Source organism: Dipodomys merriami, unplaced genomic scaffold (assembly GCF_024711535.1).
Source record: "Dipodomys merriami isolate MVZ:Mamm:240054 unplaced genomic scaffold, mDipMer1.0.p SCAF_11, whole genome shotgun sequence".
Taxonomy (NCBI): domain Eukaryota; kingdom Metazoa; phylum Chordata; class Mammalia; order Rodentia; family Heteromyidae; genus Dipodomys; species Dipodomys merriami.
Window position 1 is genome coordinate 24703562 of NW_027202382.1, and position 22177 is coordinate 24725738.

Below are 22177 nucleotides of genomic sequence, written 5' to 3' on the forward strand. Positions count from 1 at the left end.
GCTAGTTAATTGGAGATGAGATCTCACTGACTTTCTTGCCACTGCTGGCTTCAAACTGTGATCCTCAAATGTCAGCCTCCTAAGTAGCTTGGATTACAGGCCTCTGCCCAACAGTACCTGCCTTGCCTGCTCATTATTTTTAATACAATACTTAAAAATGGAAAATAAATTTAAGGAAAAGGAAGAATGGAGTCCTGACCAGTTTCTGATCTTCAGTATAACCACAGACTTATCTGCTTTGTTCATTACTGAGTTTTATACCATCTTCCCTTTGTGCATATATATAGATTCAACACAGTTCCCAACATTGAAATATTTCTGATCTGTCAAGTATCTGGTATTTGGGACTGGTAGTTAGATTGCCCTTCCTCCTATCAAAAAAATACGGGTTATTTTACAGGGGATAGGACAATCACAATGTTGTTTTTCTTTAAGATCTCCTCTTAGGACATACTTCATGTTTCCTTGTACACCAAGTCTTATATAATTAAGCATTTGATTTTTTTAATTGCTTAGCATTTTGTATACAGTAAATTTGTTTGACATTGTTTAGTCGTATGCTTACACATTTTTGGTTGTTTTGCTACAAGGTCTCAGTATGTAACATTGGTGATTAATACAGAGTTGGTTTCACTTTTTTGTAAGAGAAAGCTTACTGTTCTTTAACTTTTTTTCCCTGATTAGGCAAAATCCTCAATGATGATACTGCACTCAAAGAATATAAGATTGATGAAAAAAACTTTGTGGTGGTTATGGTGACAAAAGTAAGTTTCAGCCTCATTCTGTATATCTTGATGAATGTGTACAAGTACATGCAATACTGGTTTTGTTTCAAAACTAGGGCTTGAACTCAGCCTGGGTGCTATCCCTTAGCTTTTTCAAGGCAAGGCTATTTCTCTACCACATGTGTCACAGACTTTTACCTGCCTGAGCTGATTGCAAACTATGATCCTCAGATCTCAGCCTCCTGAGGAGCTATGTTACAGGCATGAGCCACTGGTGCCAGGCTACAGTACTGGCTTAGAACTCAGGCCTGCTAGCCTGATACACTACCATCTCAGCTCTACAGGCCTTTAGCACCCATAAATGTTTAAAAATATAGTAAGTCCACAAAGTGGACTTATCTTTGGAATTGTATATTTAGCTGCTGTTAATAATTTTAAAATTAGGTCATTTGTAGGCTCATTCATAATACTTTTGCTCGTTTGTAGTTTTAATGTCATTTTTATGTAAAATGAAGCAATATAAGTACAGAACATTTTCAGATTAGTTTTGCTAAAGTCACTATGTAATTTAAACTTAGCGATCAAATTAATTTCTTTTATTCTGCAGCTTCTAATAAGGGTATCTTAATGGGTTTTGTACTAGAACTGAAAAACACTTTATAGCAGTAAAGACATACTGTAAGCTTGTTATTCTGGTAATTCTTAGTGAAGAGAGAATTTTAGAAACTAAAAAATTTTGGTATGATTAATGAAGTTGTGATTTATGAAAATGAAATATTTCACTATAAAATGGGAAATATGTATTTTTGTGCCAGTAAAATGGGGCTTGAACTCATTCTTGCTTGGCTTTTTTTTTTGCTCAAGGCCTAGATTCTGCTACTTGTGCCCCATCTGAGTATGGATCTTGATCGATAGATAATAATGTAATGGGAAAGTTAAGCCTAGTTAGGGAAGTTGTGTTTGATTTTCAAGATTGACTTTTCATCTGATAAATGGCGCCAGTCAGCTTGTTGTTACTATAGTGAAGTGCCTGAGGCAGTTGCTTTATATGAAAAAGTATTTATATCAGTAGCTCAGCTTTGGAAGCCACACACTCTGGCAAGAGCTCTCTTGGCTGCATCACATCATGGTGCATCAGTCAGTGTGCAGACATCCTCTTGATCAAGCCACAAAAATTCAGTCATGGAGCCTGTACCCTAATGATCTAGTTTAATCACTTTTCAACCTGATAAGTTAAAATTGTAGCGAAGGCACATGAAGATTTTTGTGAAAATTATGTGGATACTTTTCAGATTATATTTCTGTTTACTTTAAAATACTGACTTTGTATCAATACTAAATTGATAGAAAGGCTTAACTTATTGGCTTAAGCTAATTAAGCTTGATAACATGAAATCTCTTAGAAATTTTGAGTAATAAAGTGGTTCATTTTGCTATTGATCATTGTTATTTTACAAAATTATGTTCATGTTACAAATTTGTATTAGTGTTTGAGGCACCCTATAATAACACTCTTAACTAGAAATTCTTTAATAATATATTTTATCATAATTGTTTTGCTTCTTGTGGTTAGCCTAAGGCAGTGACAACATCAGCACCAGCTACAACTCAACAATCCAGTCCTACCACTACTACTGCAGTTAGTTCCTCAACCACAACAGTTGTGGCTCAGGCTCCAACCCCTGTTCCTGCTTTGGTTCCAACTTCCACACCTGCATCTATTGCTCCAGCACCCACCACAGCATCTTCTGAACCTGCACCTGCTAGTGCAACTCAGCAAGAAACACCTGCAGAAAAGCCAGTGGAGACACCAGTGGCGACTAGCCCAACATCAACTGACAGGTAAAACAAGGGCTATAGGAGATTATATCTCAAAATATGTATACAATAAAAACTTTCATGTGTTAAGTTTGATTTTTTTTTTTTTTTTTTTGGTTGGTCATGGGGCTTGAACTCTGGGCCAGGGCACTATCCCTAAGCTCTTCAGCTCAAGGCTAATGCTCTACCATTGAGCACAGTGCCACTTCCAGTTTTCTGCTCGTTAATTGGAGAAGAGTCTCATGGACTTTCCTGCCTGGACTGGCTTTCAACTGCGATCCTCAGATCTCAGCCTCCTGAAATAGCTAGGGTTAAAGGCATGAGCCACTGGCACCCAACTTGATTTTATTTTATTTTTTTAAATCAAACTGTCTATAATAAGGTCTTTTGGTGGTTTTTTGTTTTTTTTTGTTTTTTTTTTTAGCTTGCCTCTGCAAAAAACAAAAAACAAAAAAAACTAGCCTGGCGCTGGTGGCTCACACCTGTAATCCTAGCTACTCAGGAGGCTGAGATCTGAGGATTGCCGTTCAAAGCCAGTCCAGGCAGGAAAGTCCATGAGACTCTTCTCCAATTAACGAGCAGAAAACTGGAAGTGGTACACTCACCTTGAGCTGAAGAGCTGAGGGACAGTGCTCAGGCCCAGAGTTCAAGCCCCACAACCACCAAAAAAAAAAACCTAAAAATATTAAAAAAAAACAAAAATAAAGCAACTAAACATTGAGCTTTAGCTCAGCCATATACTTGTATCTATTTTGATAGTTACTTTCCAAGCAACTATTGATTTGAGAGAAACCACAATTGAAGTCATTATTTTGAGTACAAACTTTAGGAAATACAAATGAATAAAACAAGAATTAAAACCTCCTGAGTAGCTAGATTTATAGGTATGAGCCACCCACCCATATTTGGCTAGATTATTTTAGTTGCTTGTTTTCTTTTTTAAATTAGAGTAAACTGTCCCTAAGGCCATTATTTATATCTTTGGACATTTTGAGGATAGATTTTCAGACTAGGAGTGTTAAGATAGAAAATTTTGGCTAGGTGCATAGCTCAAGTTGTAAAGTGTCTGCCTAACAAGAACAAGTCCTTAAGGGTAAACCCCAGTACCACCAAAAAATAAACACTATAGCCAGACTTTATGCTTAAAGTCAGAAAATTGTAGATAATTCCTAGACAAATGTAAATTGAATTTTGTTTACTCTTTTGAAATGTAATTTTTCTCAATTCCTTTCATAGTACAACAGGAGATTCGTCTCGGTCAAACCTTTTTGAAGATGCAACAAGTGCACTTGGTAAGAAACATGAATATGCTTCAGAATTATATTAATTCCCCTCTAGTTTTTGTCACAGTGTCTTGGCCTAGGTTCCTATTTTCATCTTGTTCCTTATTGGTTTCTAGCAAAAAGGCTAACTTAAAAAAATAGTGCTTTTCTTCTCACCTCTGTCAAAATTACTCAGCATTTTTTTCACTCATTGTGACATCTCTGATACAGCTCCTGCTGACTTGATGTGTTGAGTGGTAAGCCCATTCTTGTTCTTTGACATACTGGATAGAAGGCTGGAAACAAGTTCACTGGAATATGTGTTCACCCAGAAGTAGTAGTTTGGGGTTGTTTCTCATGCTTAGTTTAGCTTGAACTCTTACTGAATTTTTATAACAATAATACATACTGATAAAATGTTTAAATAAGATTTCCAGTATTCCAACACTCAGACTTAATTTTTGCTGTTGAGAGACTTTCCTAGAACCCATTTGCCATGAAATCACTCTACTTCAGACACAGAGAGCCATGTTTCATCTTGGGAAATTGTATGAAGGTTTTAGAAAGGTAGGAGAAGAAGCTTGCCTAGAGACTTACGTTCTGTAACCTCAAAGACAGACCCAACTGGAAATTATCTCTATTGCTACTGAAGGTTCTGCTGCCAGAATTAGAATGTGTCAGTGCTGCTGAGCAAAAGCACAGGTCTCTCTATATGTCTTGTTGCTACTGCTACTACTACTACTACTGTTTTTTTTTTACATCTTTCTTTGGGGAGGGGGAGGGAGTCGGTCATAGGGCTTGAACTCTGGGCCTTGGGTGCTGCCCCCGAGCTCCCTGAGCCACCAGTGCCCAGCTCTTTTTACATCTTTTGTCACCTGTTCCTCCTCAACTTTGTGATCCTTGGGTCCCTTTGTTCTTTAGTTTACATGGTGGAGGGGGAGGCAGGAGGGGGTCTCTTCTTGAAACTGTTCTCTTTTTTGGCTTCTGTGACATCATTCTTCTTCCAATCTGTACCTGAGGCTTTCTATAGTTCTTATAATTTTTCCTGACCCTACGTTTGGGTGTTCTGTGGTTTTGCTCTAGGCCATAATTCAGGTAAGACTTTGGGAATGACTACTTATATAGTATGTTGTGGTGATTTCTAGTTGAAACATTACAAATCTCTCTAAGCTCTAAGTTCCATTTGTTTACAATGCCAAGTAGAAAATCCTGTGACCTCCACAGATCTGAGGATCTCAGTTTGAAGCCAGCCATGGCAGAAAAGTCCCTGAAACTCTGTTGGTGGTAATGGTGGTGGTGGTTATGGGGCTTGAACTCAGAACCTGGGCACTGTCCCAGAACCTCTTTGTGCTCAAGACTAGCGCTTTACCACTTGAGCTTCAGCACTACTTCTAGCTTTTGAGTGGATAATTGGAAATAAGAGTCTTATGGTGACTGCCCTGGCTGGCTTCAAAACATGATCCTCAGAACTCAGCCTCCTGAGTAGGTAGGATTACAGACATGAGCCACCAGCACCTGGCTTGTGAATCTCTTTATCTCCAGTTAACCAGCAAAAAGACAAATGGTGCTGTGCATCAAGAGGTAGAGCCATGTGTACTATGGTTTGCCAGCCATTGATGGATTACTAAGATACATTGATCACATTACTAAATCTCTTAAGTCTCAACTTCATCATCTTTCAGAGATAAAGCAAACCTTTCCTTTAAGGTTGTTATGATAACCTTAAGACTTACTTTGCTTAAACAGTATACTTAATGATAGTCTTAAGGTCTTAAATTTGTTTCTGTTGATATCTTTGATAACTAGGTAATAGAATGTTTTGGCAACTTGAGTGGCTTTATGCTAGAATTGCATCAGTGGATAAGGAAGTATTACTAAAAAGTGTCTCATAGAATGGAAAAGAAAAGTTATATATCAGCTTATTTTTTGTTACATATAATGTAGTGCCTATGGTTGAGCATTTTATAAAGAAAAGGTAGTATATTTGGCCCACAATTTTGGAGTGTGACACTGGCATCTTCTCAGCTTGTGAAGACCTTGTGGAGAATGGCATCACATTGACAGAAATGTTTCCAGGGAAGCATTCACATGGTGAGACAAGAAACTAAAATAAAATCTACTTTATTAGTTCCCAAGTAGGCCTTACCTCTTCCATTCTCATACTAACACATCAAGCCTGTTTACAACTTGGACACTTAGGGGAACAAACTACATCCACATTTAGGTTTGTAAGCTATTCAATACTTTTCTCTTTTGCAAAGTCTGTAGAGAAAAAGTACTCAACTGATAGTGCCATTAAAACTGCAAAATGACATTGCGTCTTTCTAAGCTGTAGGTCATAATAAACAACATTGAAAATACAGAGAGAAACATAAAGAGAAGCAGCACTTTTTAGGACATCTAGACATTACCTTTCTTGCCATAACTTTTTAATTTAGAACTAAAGGGTGTGAAGGAAAAGTACCTCTAAGGGGCTAGTATGTGAAAGGGACTAGTGCAGGAAAAGGAATAGTTTACTAAGCAACTCAGAGAAGATGAATGTGGTGATTGGAAGCTCATTTAGGGTTGGAAGCCTGAAATGTCATGAGTTCTTTTTTTCTTTTTTCTTTTTCTTTTTGCCATTCCTGGGGCTTGAACTCAGGGCCTGGGCACTGTCCCTTAGCTTCTTTTGCTCAAGGCTAGCACTCTACCACTTGAGCCACAGTGCCACTTCCAGCTTTTTCTGTTTAGGTGATTCTGAACCTAGGGCTTTATGCATGGTAGAGAAGCACTGTATCACTAAGCCACATTCCCAGCCCCAGTGTGTTCTTTTTTAAACTCCACTTAAAGTATGGATTGTAGAGATTGCTGTAGGCTGGTTTTGCATGATTTTAGTGAAGAAAGAAGATGGGATTGGGGCATAATTTAGAGGTACGACTACCATATACACAGCTAGATTTGGTATGGTAGGAGGGAAAAAGAAATTAATAACCAACGTTTCTGGTCCCAACACTTGGGTAGGTAGACACGCCATTTATTGAAAGGGAAAAGACAGAACGGGGGACAAATTTGGGGGGGAATCTTTTAGAATTTGTTGAGAAATTGGTGGGATGTGGGTAAGTGGGCATAGTATTCATGGATAACTGTGTCTAGAGAGAAGAGAGCAGACTAAGGACAAGCAGAGTGAGTAGAGATGGGATAGGATAACCAAGACTACTTTTTTGAGGTAGCAAGAAAGATAGGTTCCAGAACACATGGAAAAGTATGTAGGGGAGAAAGCTTTCAGTTAGTGTTGTCTGCTGTTTTTATCAAGAGAAAGTTAAGTCCAGATGAGAAAACTGAGAAGAGCTTCTTGGCAGTGGCTTATTAGAACACTAATATCATCCACCTTGTGTGGCTGTGAGTTCCTAACTTGTTGATTCCTCATCTTTTCCCCATCATTTTGTTAGTAAAAGGTATCATAAGAAAATGGCAAATTTATTCTATTGGAATTGATTGCTTACAGTACGCTTTGTACCAATTTTCAATATTGAGCTCATTTGTCTCGTCCTAATGGTTTCCTTTCCTGACTTGCTATATTTCTGTTACCTGACTTTTCTGTTTTCTTATGAAACATTACTTTTCTGTTTATACTGTAATAAATTACCACAATATAGTAGTAAGACCAACACTGATTTGTTATCTTACAGTATTATATAGGTTAGTAGTCTGATACTTGTCTCACTAGCTAATACAAAGGGGTCAGAAGGGTTGGGCATCTGTGACTCATGCCTGTGATTCTAGCTACTCAGGAGGCTGAGATCTAGATCTGAAGCTAGTATAAGCAGCAAAGTCCCTAAGACTTTTTTTTTTTGCCAGTCTTGAGGCTTGAATTCAGGGCCTGGGCACTATCTCTGAACTTCTTTTGCTCAAGGCTGGCACTCTACCACTTGAGCCACAGCATCACTTCCAGCTTTTTCTGTTTATGTAGTATTGAGGAATGGAACCCAGGGCTTCGTGCATGCTAGGCAAGCACTCTTAACACAAAACCACATTCCCAGCCCCCTCTAAGGACTCTTGTGATGAGATTGAGTCTATCCAAAAAGTTTTAGCCAAGCATTGTAAAGCTAGCTAATAATTAGCTAGTCTCAATTTCATGCAGGAGTGGGGGACTTTGTGTACTGCAAGTGTCATTTGGATATTTATAATATTGAAGGACCATGTAAAATTATCATTACAGGTAGTCAGCCAAAAAGAAGCATTTGTGACTCCCTTTGTGTACAAAATGATTTCATTAGCTGGTGATTTCCTACCCTTGAACTGCCTTACTTCCTCTTGGTTGTGTAATTGTAACTTTAGTTTCAGGTTTCAATGATTAAAACATGGACATCTTTGCAGAAGGCCCAGTATTCTGCTAACTAAATATGTTGCCACTTACACTGTTACTTGTCTAGTAGTAGGTGAAACATCTTGTACATGTATATAGCCAAGAAATGTGTAAAGTGTTCATTAAATATTCTTCCCTTCTCCCCTTCAGTGACAGGTCAGTCTTATGAAAATATGGTAACTGAGATCATGTCAATGGGCTATGAAAGAGAACAAGTAATTGCAGCCCTGAGAGCCAGTTTCAACAACCCTGACAGAGCAGTGGAGTATCTTTTAATGGTGAGAAACATTTTTCTTGTTTTTTACTGTTTAAGAAACTAAGATTTTAAAGGAAGAGTTAATTCAGTGGAGAATAATAATGTATGCCACCTATTACAAAATAATTTTCCCTCTAGAATGTTACTTGAACTCTCAGGGCCTGGGCATTGATCGCAATCTTTTTGTGCTTAAGACTAGTGCTTTTACTACTTGAACCAAAGCTCCACTTCAGTTTTCTGATGGTTAATTGAAGATTGGAGTCTCACGGACTTTCTTGCCTGGGCTGGCTTTGAACTGCAATCCTTAGATCTCAGCCTCTTGAGTAGTGCCCAGCATGAATGTTAGCATTTTTGTTGATAAAAGGCAACCCTTTCTTAAGTATTCTGATAGGGCTTTAGTTAGAAAACATCATGACTACACAGTTATAATTACAGTTACAGGATTGATTATCCAGTTGCACTCAAGTGGCTCACCCCTGTAATACTAGCTATTAAGGAGTCTGAGGTCTGAGCATGGTGGCTCTCTTTTTTTTTTTGGTGGGGGGGTCCAGTTGTGGGGCCTGAACTCTGGTCCTGGATGCTGTCCCTCAGCTCTTCAGCACAAGGCGAGCTCTTTGCCACTTGAGCCACTGCGCCACTTCTGGCTTTTTCTGCTTATGTGGTGCTGAGGAATCGAACCCAGGGCCTCAGGCATGCAAGGCAAGCGCTCTACCACTGAGCCACCTTCCCAGCCCATGGTGGCTCTCTTGAGACTATTAGCCCATTAGACTATTAAGTCCCACCACCCAGCAAAAAGCAGAAGTGAAAATTGGCTCAAGTGGTAGAGTTGCCAGCCTTGGAAGGGTAGAGCTGCAAGCCCTGAGCTCAGGCCCCAGTAACTGCACAAAAATATAAATTGATTAGCTAATTGGAGTTATAGTTTTAATTTATATCTGATTAGAATTCTGCCTAAGTTTAATGCTTAGTATTGTAATCCATTCTTTAGATTTGTTTAACAAAATGTACATCAAAAAAAGGGTGTACCAAACTCTTAGTAGAGTTTTAGTCTGTAAAAACTTGGAAGAGACATGTCATAATGTACAGAAAGCATTTCTTACAGTTAAATCATTCAAGTTTCTTTTGCATGTTTTATGAGTTTTGGAAAAGTAATTTTGTTTATAAGTAGTGTTTTCTGGATGACACTTCTCAGAAACTGGATCAGTAGAGGAGGTCCTCTTGTGGTCTCTGTCCATTTGCTTTTTCTTTCTGGAAGTATTTCTAAATTGTCTTAAATTGGTCTTAAGTGTAAGGTTACAAATGCAAACCTTTGTGTCACTAAGCAACAACTGGTGAAAGTTTCCAAGTTAACAAAAATCACCTCTAACTACATGTATAAAAACCTTGGGAAGGGCTGGGAAGGTGGCTCAGTGGTAGAGCGCTTGCCTTGCATGCATGAGGCCCTGAGTTCGATTCCTCAGCACCACATAAGCAGGAAAAAAAAGCCGGAAGTGGCGCTGTGGCTCACTAGTGGTAGAGCGCTAGCCTGGAGCTGAAGAGCTGAGGGACAGCGCCCAGGCCCCACCACCGGACCAAAAAAAAAAAAAAAAAACCTTGGTAAGTTAAGTATGTATTAAGACACAATGTAAATAATTAAGATGATGCTAGCAAGTGTCTTTATTAAACAGCACAGTTAGAGAAGATTTCTATCATTATGAAGAGTTTATTGGACAGTGTGCTGCCTTATACTGTAGTATTGAATTCTACACCACAGCTGGGCGACTTTTAACTTGAATCCATGCAGAATTCTTTACTTTCCTTTGAAGTAGACAGCTGTTTTCATCCTTTTAGAAATTAGGAAGGCATATTAACTAGACAGGTTTTTTTTGTTAATTTTGTCTTAATGTTAAGATGTCTTAAAGCCGTGAAATTGTGTTGTAGGGAATTCCTGGAGATAGAGAAAATCAAGCTGTGGTTGACCCTCCCCAGGCAGCTAGTACTGGGACTCCGCAGTCTTCAGCTGTGGCTGCAGCTGCAGCAACGACAACAGCAACAACTACAACAAGTTCTGGAGGTAAAGTGGAGTGGTGTCTTCTGGATGGGGAGAATAGTCCTGGATTTTTAGTGTAATCCAGAATAATTCAGCAGCTAGGCACCAGTAGCTCATGCCTATAATCCTAGCTACTCAGGAAGTTGAGATCTGAGGATTGCAGTTCAAAACCAGCCCAGACAGGAAAGTCCATGAGACTCTTACCTTCAATAAACTACTTAGAAAAGGCCAGAAGTGGTGCTGTGGCTCAAGTGTTAGAGCACTAGCCTTGAGTTGAAGAGCTGAGGGACAGCATCCAGGCCCAGAGTTCAGGCTCCAGGACCGGACCCAAAAAAAAAAAAAATTATTACCAGATCATCTGGATACCCCTTAAAATACATTTTCTATTAGAAAACAGCCTTAAAAAAATGCTACCAAGTATATGTAAAAGTATCTATGCTTATAAGCATCAGTTCTGCCAAGTTATAAGAGAATATTGTTTCTCAATTTTCATGTAGTATTACATTCTGAAACTATTCAAAAAGACTGTTATGTGCAATTTCAGAACCAGCAGGATAGTAGCAGTTGCTTTATACTCAAAGAAATGAAACCCTGAGAGGTTTAAAATTGTCTATCTAAAGAAGAAAGCATAGTTTGAATTCAAGTCTCCTTATTGGTCAGTGTTCGTACTTCCATTGCTATAGGTATGACTATAGACCAATGCCTGGACTCAGGAGAGGCCCAGGAATGGTGTCTTTCATTGCATTATTTCCTAACTTATTGTTTGAATCAGTTCTGTGTTAAAAATCCCTAAGTGTACAGTTTCACAAAAGAACAGACCGTTTGTTAGAATTTTGCATGATAGTGGAAAGGAGACCACAGCTGTGATTCCTTTGGGTTATTTTCCTTCTTATACATACATCACTTTCTAAGCAACTTAGTTTCTATGTGTCATTTTCTTCATCTACAAAACAATTGTTAAGCCAGGGCACAGTTGGCTTTTTTTTTTTTTTTTTTTTAATGGGTTGTAAGGCTTGAACTCAAGGCCTGGGCACTGTCCCTAAGCTTTTTTGCTCAGAGCTCACACTGCAACTTAGAGCCACAGCATCACTTCCCAGTTTTCTGATGTTTCATTGGAGATACAAGTCTCACAGACTTTCCATTTTGGGCTGGCTTTCAACTGCTATCCTCAGATCTCAGCCTCTGAGTAGTTTAGGATTATAAACATAAGCCACTGGTGCCTGGCTAAGAATTCTCATTAACCATAAGTGAACTAAAAAGTATTCCCTGTTAAACATAATAGTTTTGTACAGTATGTTCAAGTAACAGCACTCAAAGTCTATTTCTTATTTTGCATTATTTGATTGTAAATTAATCTTAGACTAAAGAGTTAAATATACTAAGACTGAAGTATAGTGGTAATATCCAAGAATCATTTTTATTTTCAGGTTATATTAAAACCTATTCTCTCAAGCCCTAACTATGTCTTTCTTTTTTTTTTTAATTTTAATTTTTATTTTTTGTGAACATACTGTACAGAGGGGTTACAATTACATGGGCAAGATAATGAGTACATTTCTTACCAAGCATTGCAGCCTCCTCCTTTGTTTACCCTTCACAACCCTTCCCAGCCTCCCCCCACCCCCCATTATGTCTTTTCTTTCACATTGTTTTGTTTTACTATGTCACAAGAAATGATGTTCATACTCTGCTCTTTGAAGAATATTGGTTTTATGGTAATGTGTAACCTAATCACGTATTGGTCAGCAGCGGCCCTATCTCATTATATTGCCTGTTGATATAATAGCCATCTTAATTTGCAAAAGTAGTTCCTATGATAATCACAGCACAGGATGTATTCGCAGCCTGACAGGATGTATCCCTGTCCTCAACACATCACCAGATTACAAAATGAATTGGTTTGTTTTTCTTTTTAAATGTATTCAGAGGAACTTTGGAACAACTAGAATAACTTGGAATACCTTTTATTTTGATAGAATATATTCAGGGCACAAGTTTTTACAAAAAGTACTTTTTGGTAATATACCCAGGCCAGTCATAGGAAAGCTTGGTTTTAAGTTCTAGGCTTCTCTATGCTTTTGCTAAAAGAAATGAGTTACTTTTTCTGCAGTATAAGATTTGCAATATGGTACAATCTGGAGGTGTATCATTTACACCATTTTATTGCATCAAAGAACTCAGCTAGTTTTCTACTTGATATTTATTGTCTAAAGGTATGATTTAGCCAGCTCTTTATTATGTATATTTGCTGTTTTTATTTTAAAATGTTTGTCTGCATTTCAGGACATCCTCTTGAATTTTTACGGAATCAACCTCAGTTTCAGCAGATGCGACAAATTATTCAACAGAATCCTTCCTTGCTTCCAGCATTGCTACAACAGATAGGTCGAGAGAATCCTCAATTACTTCAGGTGACCAATTAATTTGGGAAAATGTTGTATTTGGAAAATGGGGTTGGAATATATCGTTATTCCCTCCTCTGCATCTCCCCAAGTTCTGAGGCCTCATGCTTGGTAGTCAAGTGCTGGCTTTATGTATGCTAGGTACTCTGGGCTTCATGTGTGGCATTCATATGTGTTACTGCTTAGCACAAAATGTATTACATTTGGAAAAAAATAACATCCCTCTTCCTGTTTGAGAGTAGTACAAGAATATTAGGCTCTAGATAGTTGTACTGAGTATAAAAGTTGGGTTTGTTTAAACGAGTTCAAGGTTAAGTTCTTATTTCTATGTATAGTCCCTGAGTGTTTTTTAACATTAACTTGAGGGGTTAGAAATTTATGAAAGAATTTGTATTTTCACTGTTTACTTCTCTCAAAACAACTGAAATTCTTTACTAATATTACAGAAAATAACTAAAATATTACAGTTGCAAAGTTACAGCTTTTTCTCTTGTATTTAGAATTGCTGTTTGCTTGATGGCAGTATCAGTATATTTGTTTTCCTTTGTTTTTCAAATCACCACAGCAAATTAGCCAACACCAGGAGCATTTTATTCAGATGCTGAATGAGCCAGTTCAAGAAGCTGGTGGTCAAGGAGGAGGAGGTAGCAGTGGAGGTAGTGGAGGTGTCACTGGAGGAGGCACTGCAGGAATTACAGAATCTGGAAGTGGGCACATGAACTACATACAAGTAACACCTCAGGAAAAAGAAGCAATAGAACGGGTAAGTTTAAGTAAAACTAAAAATTCAGTTATTTTATCACAATAGTAACATTTCACATGCTCAGTTGACGTGTGCTACTATTGGTAGAACAGATTGGAGTACTTCCATTCACTGGAGGGAGTTCTTTACACAGAGCCAAATAGAACCCTTACCTTAGGAATTGTACCCTCTTATCTCTGCCCACCCTCCCCCCCAATACAATGAAATCCCTTCCTTACATAAAGCAAACACAAAGTTTCAAGAAAAGAATCTTAAGATCTATACCTAATTCTGAATTACATATATTTGAAATTTTACTTCATTTTACTCCAGTTGATAAGAATTGTGTACAATAAAAATCAGATTTTCACCGTCCTGGTTCTTTTTTTTTTTTTTTTTTTTGCCTGTCATGGGGCTTGAACTCGGCCCTGGCCACTGTCTCTGAGCTGCTTTGGCTTAAGGCTAGTGCTCTACAACTTGAGCCACAGCGCCACTTCAGGCCTTTTCTGTTTATGTGGTACTGAGGAATTGATGCATGCGAGGCAAGCACTCTACCACTGAGCCACATTCCCAGCTCCTGGTTCTCTTTTTTTATCCTTATTAGTTGGTTAACTAATGCAGGCTGAGGCACCAAAGCAACCTAATTGTTCTACTGCAATGTGTCGTTCAATTTCTCTCTACTTTTAAACATTTGTAAACAGGGAATTAAAGTATTTCGCCTTACAAAATATTTTTAGATGGAAATCCGATAATACATTTTAAAACTGGATGCCAGTAGCTCACACCTGAAATCCTAGCTATTCAGAAGTCTGAGATCTGTGTTTTCTCTACAGAATATATAGCTTTCATATATATGTATAGGTCTGGTCAATTTTGTTTCTTTCAGTGTATGGTATGAATTGTGGGAATCTGTTCTTTGCTTTTCCATTTAACGCAGCACCTTTTGTTTGAAAAGACTTGTTAATCAATTATATTGGTTTTTGTCAAAGTCAATTGACCATATATATGAAGGGTTTTTTAATTCTCAGTTCTAACCCATTGGTCTTATATGTATGCTTATTTTTATTCTAATACCTCACTGTCTTGATTACTGTGGCTTTCTAGTAAATCTTAAAATTAGAAGGATTTCAGTTGTATTGGTTATTCAGAATCCTTGCATTTCCGATTAAATTTAAGGTCAGCTTGACAATTTCATGGAGGACGGCGAGGTTGTAGTGTAGATGGGAATTGTGCTTATTATCTTGGAGATGAATTGGGAGAGTATTGCCATCTTACAATTTTTTATGTGGCCCAGGCTGGTTTCACATGGGAGATTCTCCTGCCTCACCCTCCAGAGAGCTGGGATAACAGGCATGTGCCACCATGCCTGGGTGTGGGCATGCTACACCACATAATGAATGTAATCTCAGGATTCAAGAGGCTTGAGACCAGCTGTGTTACTTAGGGAGGCACTGTCACATTTGAGATTTTATTTGTATGTGTGCCTGTACTAAAGCTTGAACTCGGCCTCTTGCTCTTGCTTAACTTTTTCCATTCAAGAGGTTGTTTTCCCACTTATGTAATACTTCCACTTCTAGCTTTTTGCTGGTTAATTGAAGCTAACACTCTCTTAGATTTGTCTGCCCAGGCTGCCTCAGATCTGAGCCTCCTGAGTAACTAGGGTTACAGGCATGAGCCACCAGTACATGACATGTTTTACATGACATGTTAGGGGCTAGGCGCTGGTGGTTCATGCCTGTGAGTGATCTGAGGATCGCGGTCAAAACCAGCCTGGGCAGGAAGGTCCATAAGACTCTTATCTCCAATTAACCACCAGAAAAAGTAAGTGAGCTGAGACTCAAAGTGGTAGCCTTGAGCAAAAGAACTCACAGACAGTGTCCAAGCCCTAAGTTCAAGCCCCTTTACTAGCAAGATAAAATAGTGTTAGTTAGGCACCAGTGGTTCAGGCCTGTAATTCTAGCGACTCAAGAGTATCAGATTTTTGGATTGGGGTTCAAAGCCATTCTCTGTAGGAAAAGCCATAAGACTCTTTATCTCCAATTACCAAAAAAGCCAGAAGTGGGGCTGTGGTTCAAGTGGTAGAGCGGTAGAGCTCAAGGATGGTACCCAGGTCCTGAGTTCAAACCCTAAGAACAATACCAAAAATGTTTTATTATTGACTGATTTTATTTTATTTTTTATTTATTTTTTTATTTTTATTATTGGTCCGTCATGGGGCTTGAACTCTGGGCCTGCGCACTGTCCCTCATTCTTCAACTCAAGGCTAGCACTCTTGGGCCACAGCGCCACTTCCAGTTTTCTGGTGGTTTATTGGAGATAGAATTACACAACTTTTCCTGCCCGAGCTGGCTTTGAACCGCAATCCTCAGATCTCAGCCTCTGGAGTAGCTAGGATTATAGGCGTGAGCCACCAGCGCCCAGCTCAAAAATAACTTGAATTTTTAATGGTTTTTTTTTTAAGTCTCATATTTCTTGTTAATTTTTTTTGTTTTTTTTCATGTTCATGAGTAGTTTCTTTAACGAAGTTTATCATATTTTTCTTCCTTGAATGTATTTTCTATTGTAACATCGTATATATGTAACAACAAATTTTATGGTGGTTTGAAACAACACTTATCTCATAGCTTCATAGCTGCAAAACTTTAGGTGAGGCATTCTAAGCCTCAAGGCTGCAGTCAAGGCGTTTACTGGGATATAATCTAAGCTCTGGATTTTCATACATATTCTTCAAGTCTAACAAAATTCAGCCCCTTGGAGCTTTAGAAATCATTTTGTTTTTACCTTCTTCAAAGCAAGTAGGAGAGAATTTCTCTTGCTTTGCATCACTAAATTCATTTGTCCCCACTAGAGAATAAACCCAAGGGCTTTCTGCTAGACTAATGTCCTCTACTACCTGAGCACCCACCCTTCTCTACAACCTTTATTACCTCCTTCCTCTTGTCTTGGTTTGCTGTCTTTGTTAGTTTAAAATAAGTTTTGTATTAAAGATCTGTGTTACTAAAAATTTTACAACTCTAAACTTGTCTCTTAAGCACTGTTACAAACACATCTCATGAGTTCTAGTGTGTTATAATTTTATTTTCATTCATCTCTAAGCACTAATTTCCCTTGTGGTTTCTTTTTTGATGCCATTATTTAAGCTGGTATTAATTTTTTTTTGGGGGGGGGGGTCCAGTCGTGGGGCCTGAACTCTGGGCCTGGGCGCTGTCCCTCAGCTCTTCGGCTCAAGGCTAGCGCTCTACCACTTGAGCCACACCACCACTTCTGACTTTTTTCTTTTTGCTTATGTGGTGCTGAGGAATCGAACCCAGGGCCTCAGGCATGCAAGGCAAGCGCTCCACCACTGAGCCACCTTCCCAGCCCATTGGTATTAATTTTTATCTATTTATGAATTGCCCATATTTTCCTCTGTTGATTACTCAGTTTATTCCATTGTGATCATAAAGCATTAATCTGTCCTTTTGAAGTTCCTGAGTTTTATTCTATAGCCTAACATGGTCTTTTTCTGAAACATGTTCTAGAAGTATTTGAGAAGAATGTAACCTGTCTGCCAATATCTGCTAGGTATATTTGTTTATTAGTGTTATTCAAATATTTAATTTCCATTTTGGTCCCCTTGCTAATTTTGTTTATTGAAACTGAAGGTATTTAAGTCCTCAATTACTATTGAATTATGCTAGCATTTTTGTTTCATGTGTTTGGGGATTCTGTTGTTACATGTGTTTATAATTGTATCTACTGTATTCTCCTTTTTACTCATAACATATCCTTTGTAGTAGTAATTTTAAAAATATTTTGCCTGATGTAGCTACTTTCTGTTGGTTATTATATTTGTGTGATAAATACCTTTTTCCTTACATATCTATTTTTTTGAATCTCAAATATATGTCTCATAAAAGCATATAAGTGAATTGTGCCCCATCTGTTGGTCTTTTGCTTCAGCTATCCCAACTTCAATATGGGCAAGATTTGTGCCTTAGACTTAATCTCATGCTACATTGGAATTTTTTTCTAGTTAGATTTTTCCCCCAAGATTAGGACTCACTCAGAATCTGACACTTGTTATTGGCTGGTGCTGTACCATATGAGCCAAGAATCAACCCTAGTAAATTTTTTTTGCCAGTCCTGGGTCTTGAACTCAGAGCCCAGGCACTGTCCCTGAGCTGCTTTTTGCTCGAGTCTAGCACTCTACCACTTGAACCACAACACCATTTCTGGCTTTTTCTGTTTATGTGGTACTGAGGAATCAAACCCAGGGCCTCATGCATACAAGGCAAGCACTCTACCACTAAGCCACATTCCTGATCTCCTAGTAATTTTTTGGGGGGTGGGAAGGGGTCTGGTTGTGGGGCCTGAACTCTAGGCCTGGGCGCTGTCCCTCAGCCCTTCAACTCAAGGCTAGTGCTCTAACATTTGAGCCACAGCGCCACTTCCGGCTTTTTTCTTTTTGCTTATGTAGTGCTGAGGAATCGAACCCAGTGCCTCATGCATGCAAGCCAAGCGCTGTACCACTGAGCCACCTTCCCAGCCCCTCCTAGTAATTTTTAATCTACTCTTACTACAAGGTGATTGAGACAGTTGAGGAAGATGTTCACAAATGCAGTACAGAATAGGCTTATGAGATAAATTAGCTGATAACTCCATTTAAAAATAAATGTCTAAAACGAGATACCATGTGTCTTGATTTCAAAAGATAGCATGATTCTGATGATCACTTATTAGATTTTTAGTATTGTTTAGAATAAATTGAGAATATTTAATCCAAATGTAAGATGTGGTTTAACCATAATCACCAGTATGGAATCTCAACCCTTTTCTAGATTCCTTATATCCTTATCATTGTTGTTTGTGCCAGTCTTGGTGTTTGAACTCAGCCTGGGCACTGTCCTTGAGCCTTTTTGTTCTAGGCTAACACTTCAACCCTTGAGCCACAGCTCCACATCCAGCTTTTTGGTGATTGATTGGAAATGAGCCTTGTGGACTTTCCTGATCGGGGTTCAAACCGGGATCCTCAGATCTCAGCTTCCTGATTAGCTAGGATTACAGGCGTGAGCCACCAGCACCCAGCTTCTATAGGGCTTTTTAAACCAGAGCAGCAGCTACTAATTCATAGTGTGGATACCACAAAGTTATTGCAGATTACCTATTAAACCAATAGCTTTAACAGTCACAAAAAGATTCCATCTCCCTCCTAGCATAGGACAGTAAATCCAAATTCATGTAAGGACTGCATTCATTGTAGCATTTTCAGGAGCATATTTTTTTTCAAATTGTGAAAATACTATACAGAGGGGTTACAATTACATGGGCAAGATAATGAGTATATTGCTTATCAAGCATTGTAGCCTCCTCCTTTGTTTCCCCTTCCCATCCACCCCCCACCCCTCACCAAATCCTCCTCTCCCCCACCCCCACCAAAGTTGTAAAGTTTGTTTTCGACATAATGACTTGTACATCTCATTGTTGCAATGGGTCCACCTGTATCCCTATTTAAACGATTTGGTTTTTTCCCCTTCCCTTCCACAAATACCAACATCAAATACAGTGAAAGCAGGGGTTATACCATGGGGGAGGGACGTACAAAGCAACAAAGAAATCATCTTATAAATGTGCTAGAAACAATCACATGAAAGAAAAACACATTTGAATACATATCTTAGGGTTCATTTCCCTAACATCAACTTATCTGACCTTTTCTGCTTGACTCAGATATATACTAGTATTACAAATAAGGGAAACCATGGGATTTATGTTTCTTTGGGCCTGGCTTATTTCACTTAAAATAATTTTTTCTGAGTCTTTCCATTTCCTAACAAATGGAGCAATGTCATTCTTTCTGATGGAGGCATAGAATTTCAGGAGCATATTTTTATGTGCTGTATATTTCAAGTGATGATTTCAGTAGTGGTACACTGGAGTTTCTGATTTGTGAGAATGTTGAATGTCCTGTTACTGATGTGTTTTTTAATTTTATTGTTGTCTTTTGCAGTTAAAGGCATTAGGATTTCCTGAAGGACTTGTGATACAAGCTTATTTTGCTTGTGAGAAGAATGAGAATTTGGCTGCCAATTTTCTTCTACAACAGAACTTTGATGAAGATTAAAAGGGACTTTTTTGTATCTCACACCTTCACACCAGTGCATTACACTAACTTTGTTCACTGGATTGTCTGGGATGACTTGGGTTCATATCCACAATGCTTGGTATATGGTAGTAGGTTGTTGGGGGTGGGGAGGGAGGGCTAGGACATAGGTCAGGGATAAATACAGTGCATGTCTGCTTCAATTAGCAGATGCCGCAAATCCACACAGTGTGTAAAATATACAACCAAAAGAAAAAAAATCAGCTTTTGCAGGTCTTTATTTCTTCTAAACAGTAGGTAACTTTTCCTAGGTTTCAATCTTTTTAGTGTACTAGATCAGAAATTTAGTGTAATGCTCTGCTTTAATTTCTTTGGCTTACTGTTGGTTTCCAGAAGAATCTTTGCTACCTAGAATTTACAGTATATTTCATGGCAACACTGGATAATGGCTTTTTGAAATTGAAAAAAAAATTTTGGAGCAACTGTAAACAGAAATGCCAAATTATTGATGGTTATTGTTGCTGCTTCATATAGGTATAAAATTAATGCATAAGGAAGCCCATTCTTTCATGTTAAATACTTAAGGTGGGGGAGGGGAGAAAGGGAACTTTTTCTTAAAATGAAAATAATTACTGCTATTTTAAAATTTCCTGATGATTGAATGTGAGACCCTTTTAACATGATTTGAGAAGCTGTACAAGTATAGGCAAGTTATTTTCCTGTTTACATTTTTTTTTGTTTGTTTGGGGGAAAATTGGTAGGTGTCTAATGACTGTTTACTTCATTGTTATATTGCAGTAAAAGATTTGAAACAACCATTGCATGTTTGCTTTTGATGTAACCCTTTGTGAAATTAGCACTTTTGGGGCCAATGAAGAAATGCAGCGTTCACTCTTTCTCTCTGCCTTTCCTCAGCAGAAATGTATTAGCAAGCTGTGAGTCAAACTGCTGCCTTTAAAGAAAAAATTCACAAAACACTGATTACAAAATTAAAGCAAATGTTCCAAAACTGGGTCTCCAATATTTGTAAAAGTTTTTTTTTCCTCTCTTAAATAAGAATATGTTACCGTTAAAAGTCATTAGTATTACATTGCTTTCAAAACGATATAAGGTATCTTAATGCATTGAGACTTCTAGAAGAGTTGGGAAATGTGGCTGGAAAGGTTCTTTGGAAAATATATAATCAAGATATTTCATGGCATATTAAAAAGGAATATCTTAACAGTGTTGACCTTTATTTGGATTTTTTTCAGAGTTTTTTTTGTTGTTAGAGCCTCCTTCATTGGAATTATTTGATCATAAAGAGAAGGGGTGGATATCTACCTGTTCCATTTACCAAATCAGTTTTCCTGGATGTAATCGAGACTATTTAAAGAAACAATATTTTTTTCTACCATCTGGTACTAAGAATATGAATTTGTACAGATTTCTCTGTGTAATCTCTTGCAATGTCCTTGGCACAGTTTGATGATGAACTCCTAAGCTTTTTCATCATGCACTCATAATCTGTCTCATAAAAATAAATGAAACCGTGATTTTTCCTTCACAATGTACCATGTCTAATTTCCATGTGTTCCACCAATTGATAGATGTTCAGACTTTGTATTACCTGTATGTTTTATAATGGATCATGCATAATGTCTCAGGAGAATAAAATGAGGATTGTTAAGTATATCTTTGAAGGCAGAGCAAGGAGTTGGGAAGAGGGAGTGACATTTCAGGTCTGATAATGGAATATTCTCATTTATGACATCCTACTTGCTACCTTACTGCTCAGAACATAGTGAAAACTGGAAATGGAGGGGAAAAGTAGAAACATTGCTCCTTTTTTCTGGAAAGTGGCAACACAAGTTGATGGCATGGAGCTTTTATTCTTGGACAGCAAAACTGCAGTAGTAGGATGGATAATTATCAGAAGACAGCTCAGGCCAAGTTTTGACCATTCTTTCATCTTACCTTGTTATCTGCTTAAAGGATTTGAGACACCATAAATGGAATGGGCTTCTGTGCCTTTTGCTGTTATTGTTTAAGTTACAAATAGTTCTGGTACATCTCTTAATGTAAGTGGCTATTTGACTTTGAAATTTTGCATTTGAGCTATACTGTCGTCTATATCTTGAATATTTTTGTTTAGCTGCTCTAGAAAATGAGGAAGCCTGAATTTATATTTGTATAATTCTTTACCACCTCTAGTTAAATATTTCCTTTCATTGTTTAAAAATAATTGACGTGTTCCACCATATACTTTTTTCATGTACTAGATGGTTAGGATTCTAGAGAATTGATTATAAAATATTTTCAATACATCCAACATTGCATTTCTCATTTTTTATATTCTCTCACGTAGACTCTTAGATTAAAAGATGGCAATGCCTCTCACTGATACTTCTTCAGTAATTGGTGAATATAACATTTCAAAGGCCAGGCATTAAATTGATTCTATTGGGTCTCCTGTGTTTTCAGTCAACACAAAGATGAGTTGGATTCTTGGTGGGATGTGAGTCATGGATCATGAAGGT

General features: G+C 38.0%; 1 protein-coding gene across 1 annotated transcript in view; it reads left to right on the forward strand.

Moving 5' to 3' along the window:
* The window catches only part of Rad23b (RAD23 homolog B, nucleotide excision repair protein), a 36125-nt gene extending 14914 nt beyond the window's left edge, over positions 1 to 21211 (forward strand). Inside the window, exons 3-10 of the mRNA XM_070011165.1 lie at positions 685 to 764; positions 2299 to 2567; positions 3780 to 3835; positions 8301 to 8428; positions 10324 to 10456; positions 12716 to 12843; positions 13400 to 13597; positions 19566 to 21211. Of these exons, the coding sequence (XP_069867266.1) occupies positions 685 to 764; positions 2299 to 2567; positions 3780 to 3835; positions 8301 to 8428; positions 10324 to 10456; positions 12716 to 12843; positions 13400 to 13597; positions 19566 to 19679 (1106 nt within the window). The 3' untranslated portion in view covers positions 19680 to 21211. The remainder of the gene's footprint in view (positions 1 to 684; positions 765 to 2298; positions 2568 to 3779; positions 3836 to 8300; positions 8429 to 10323; positions 10457 to 12715; positions 12844 to 13399; positions 13598 to 19565) is intronic.
* The last annotated feature ends 966 nt before the right edge of the window (positions 21212 to 22177 follow it).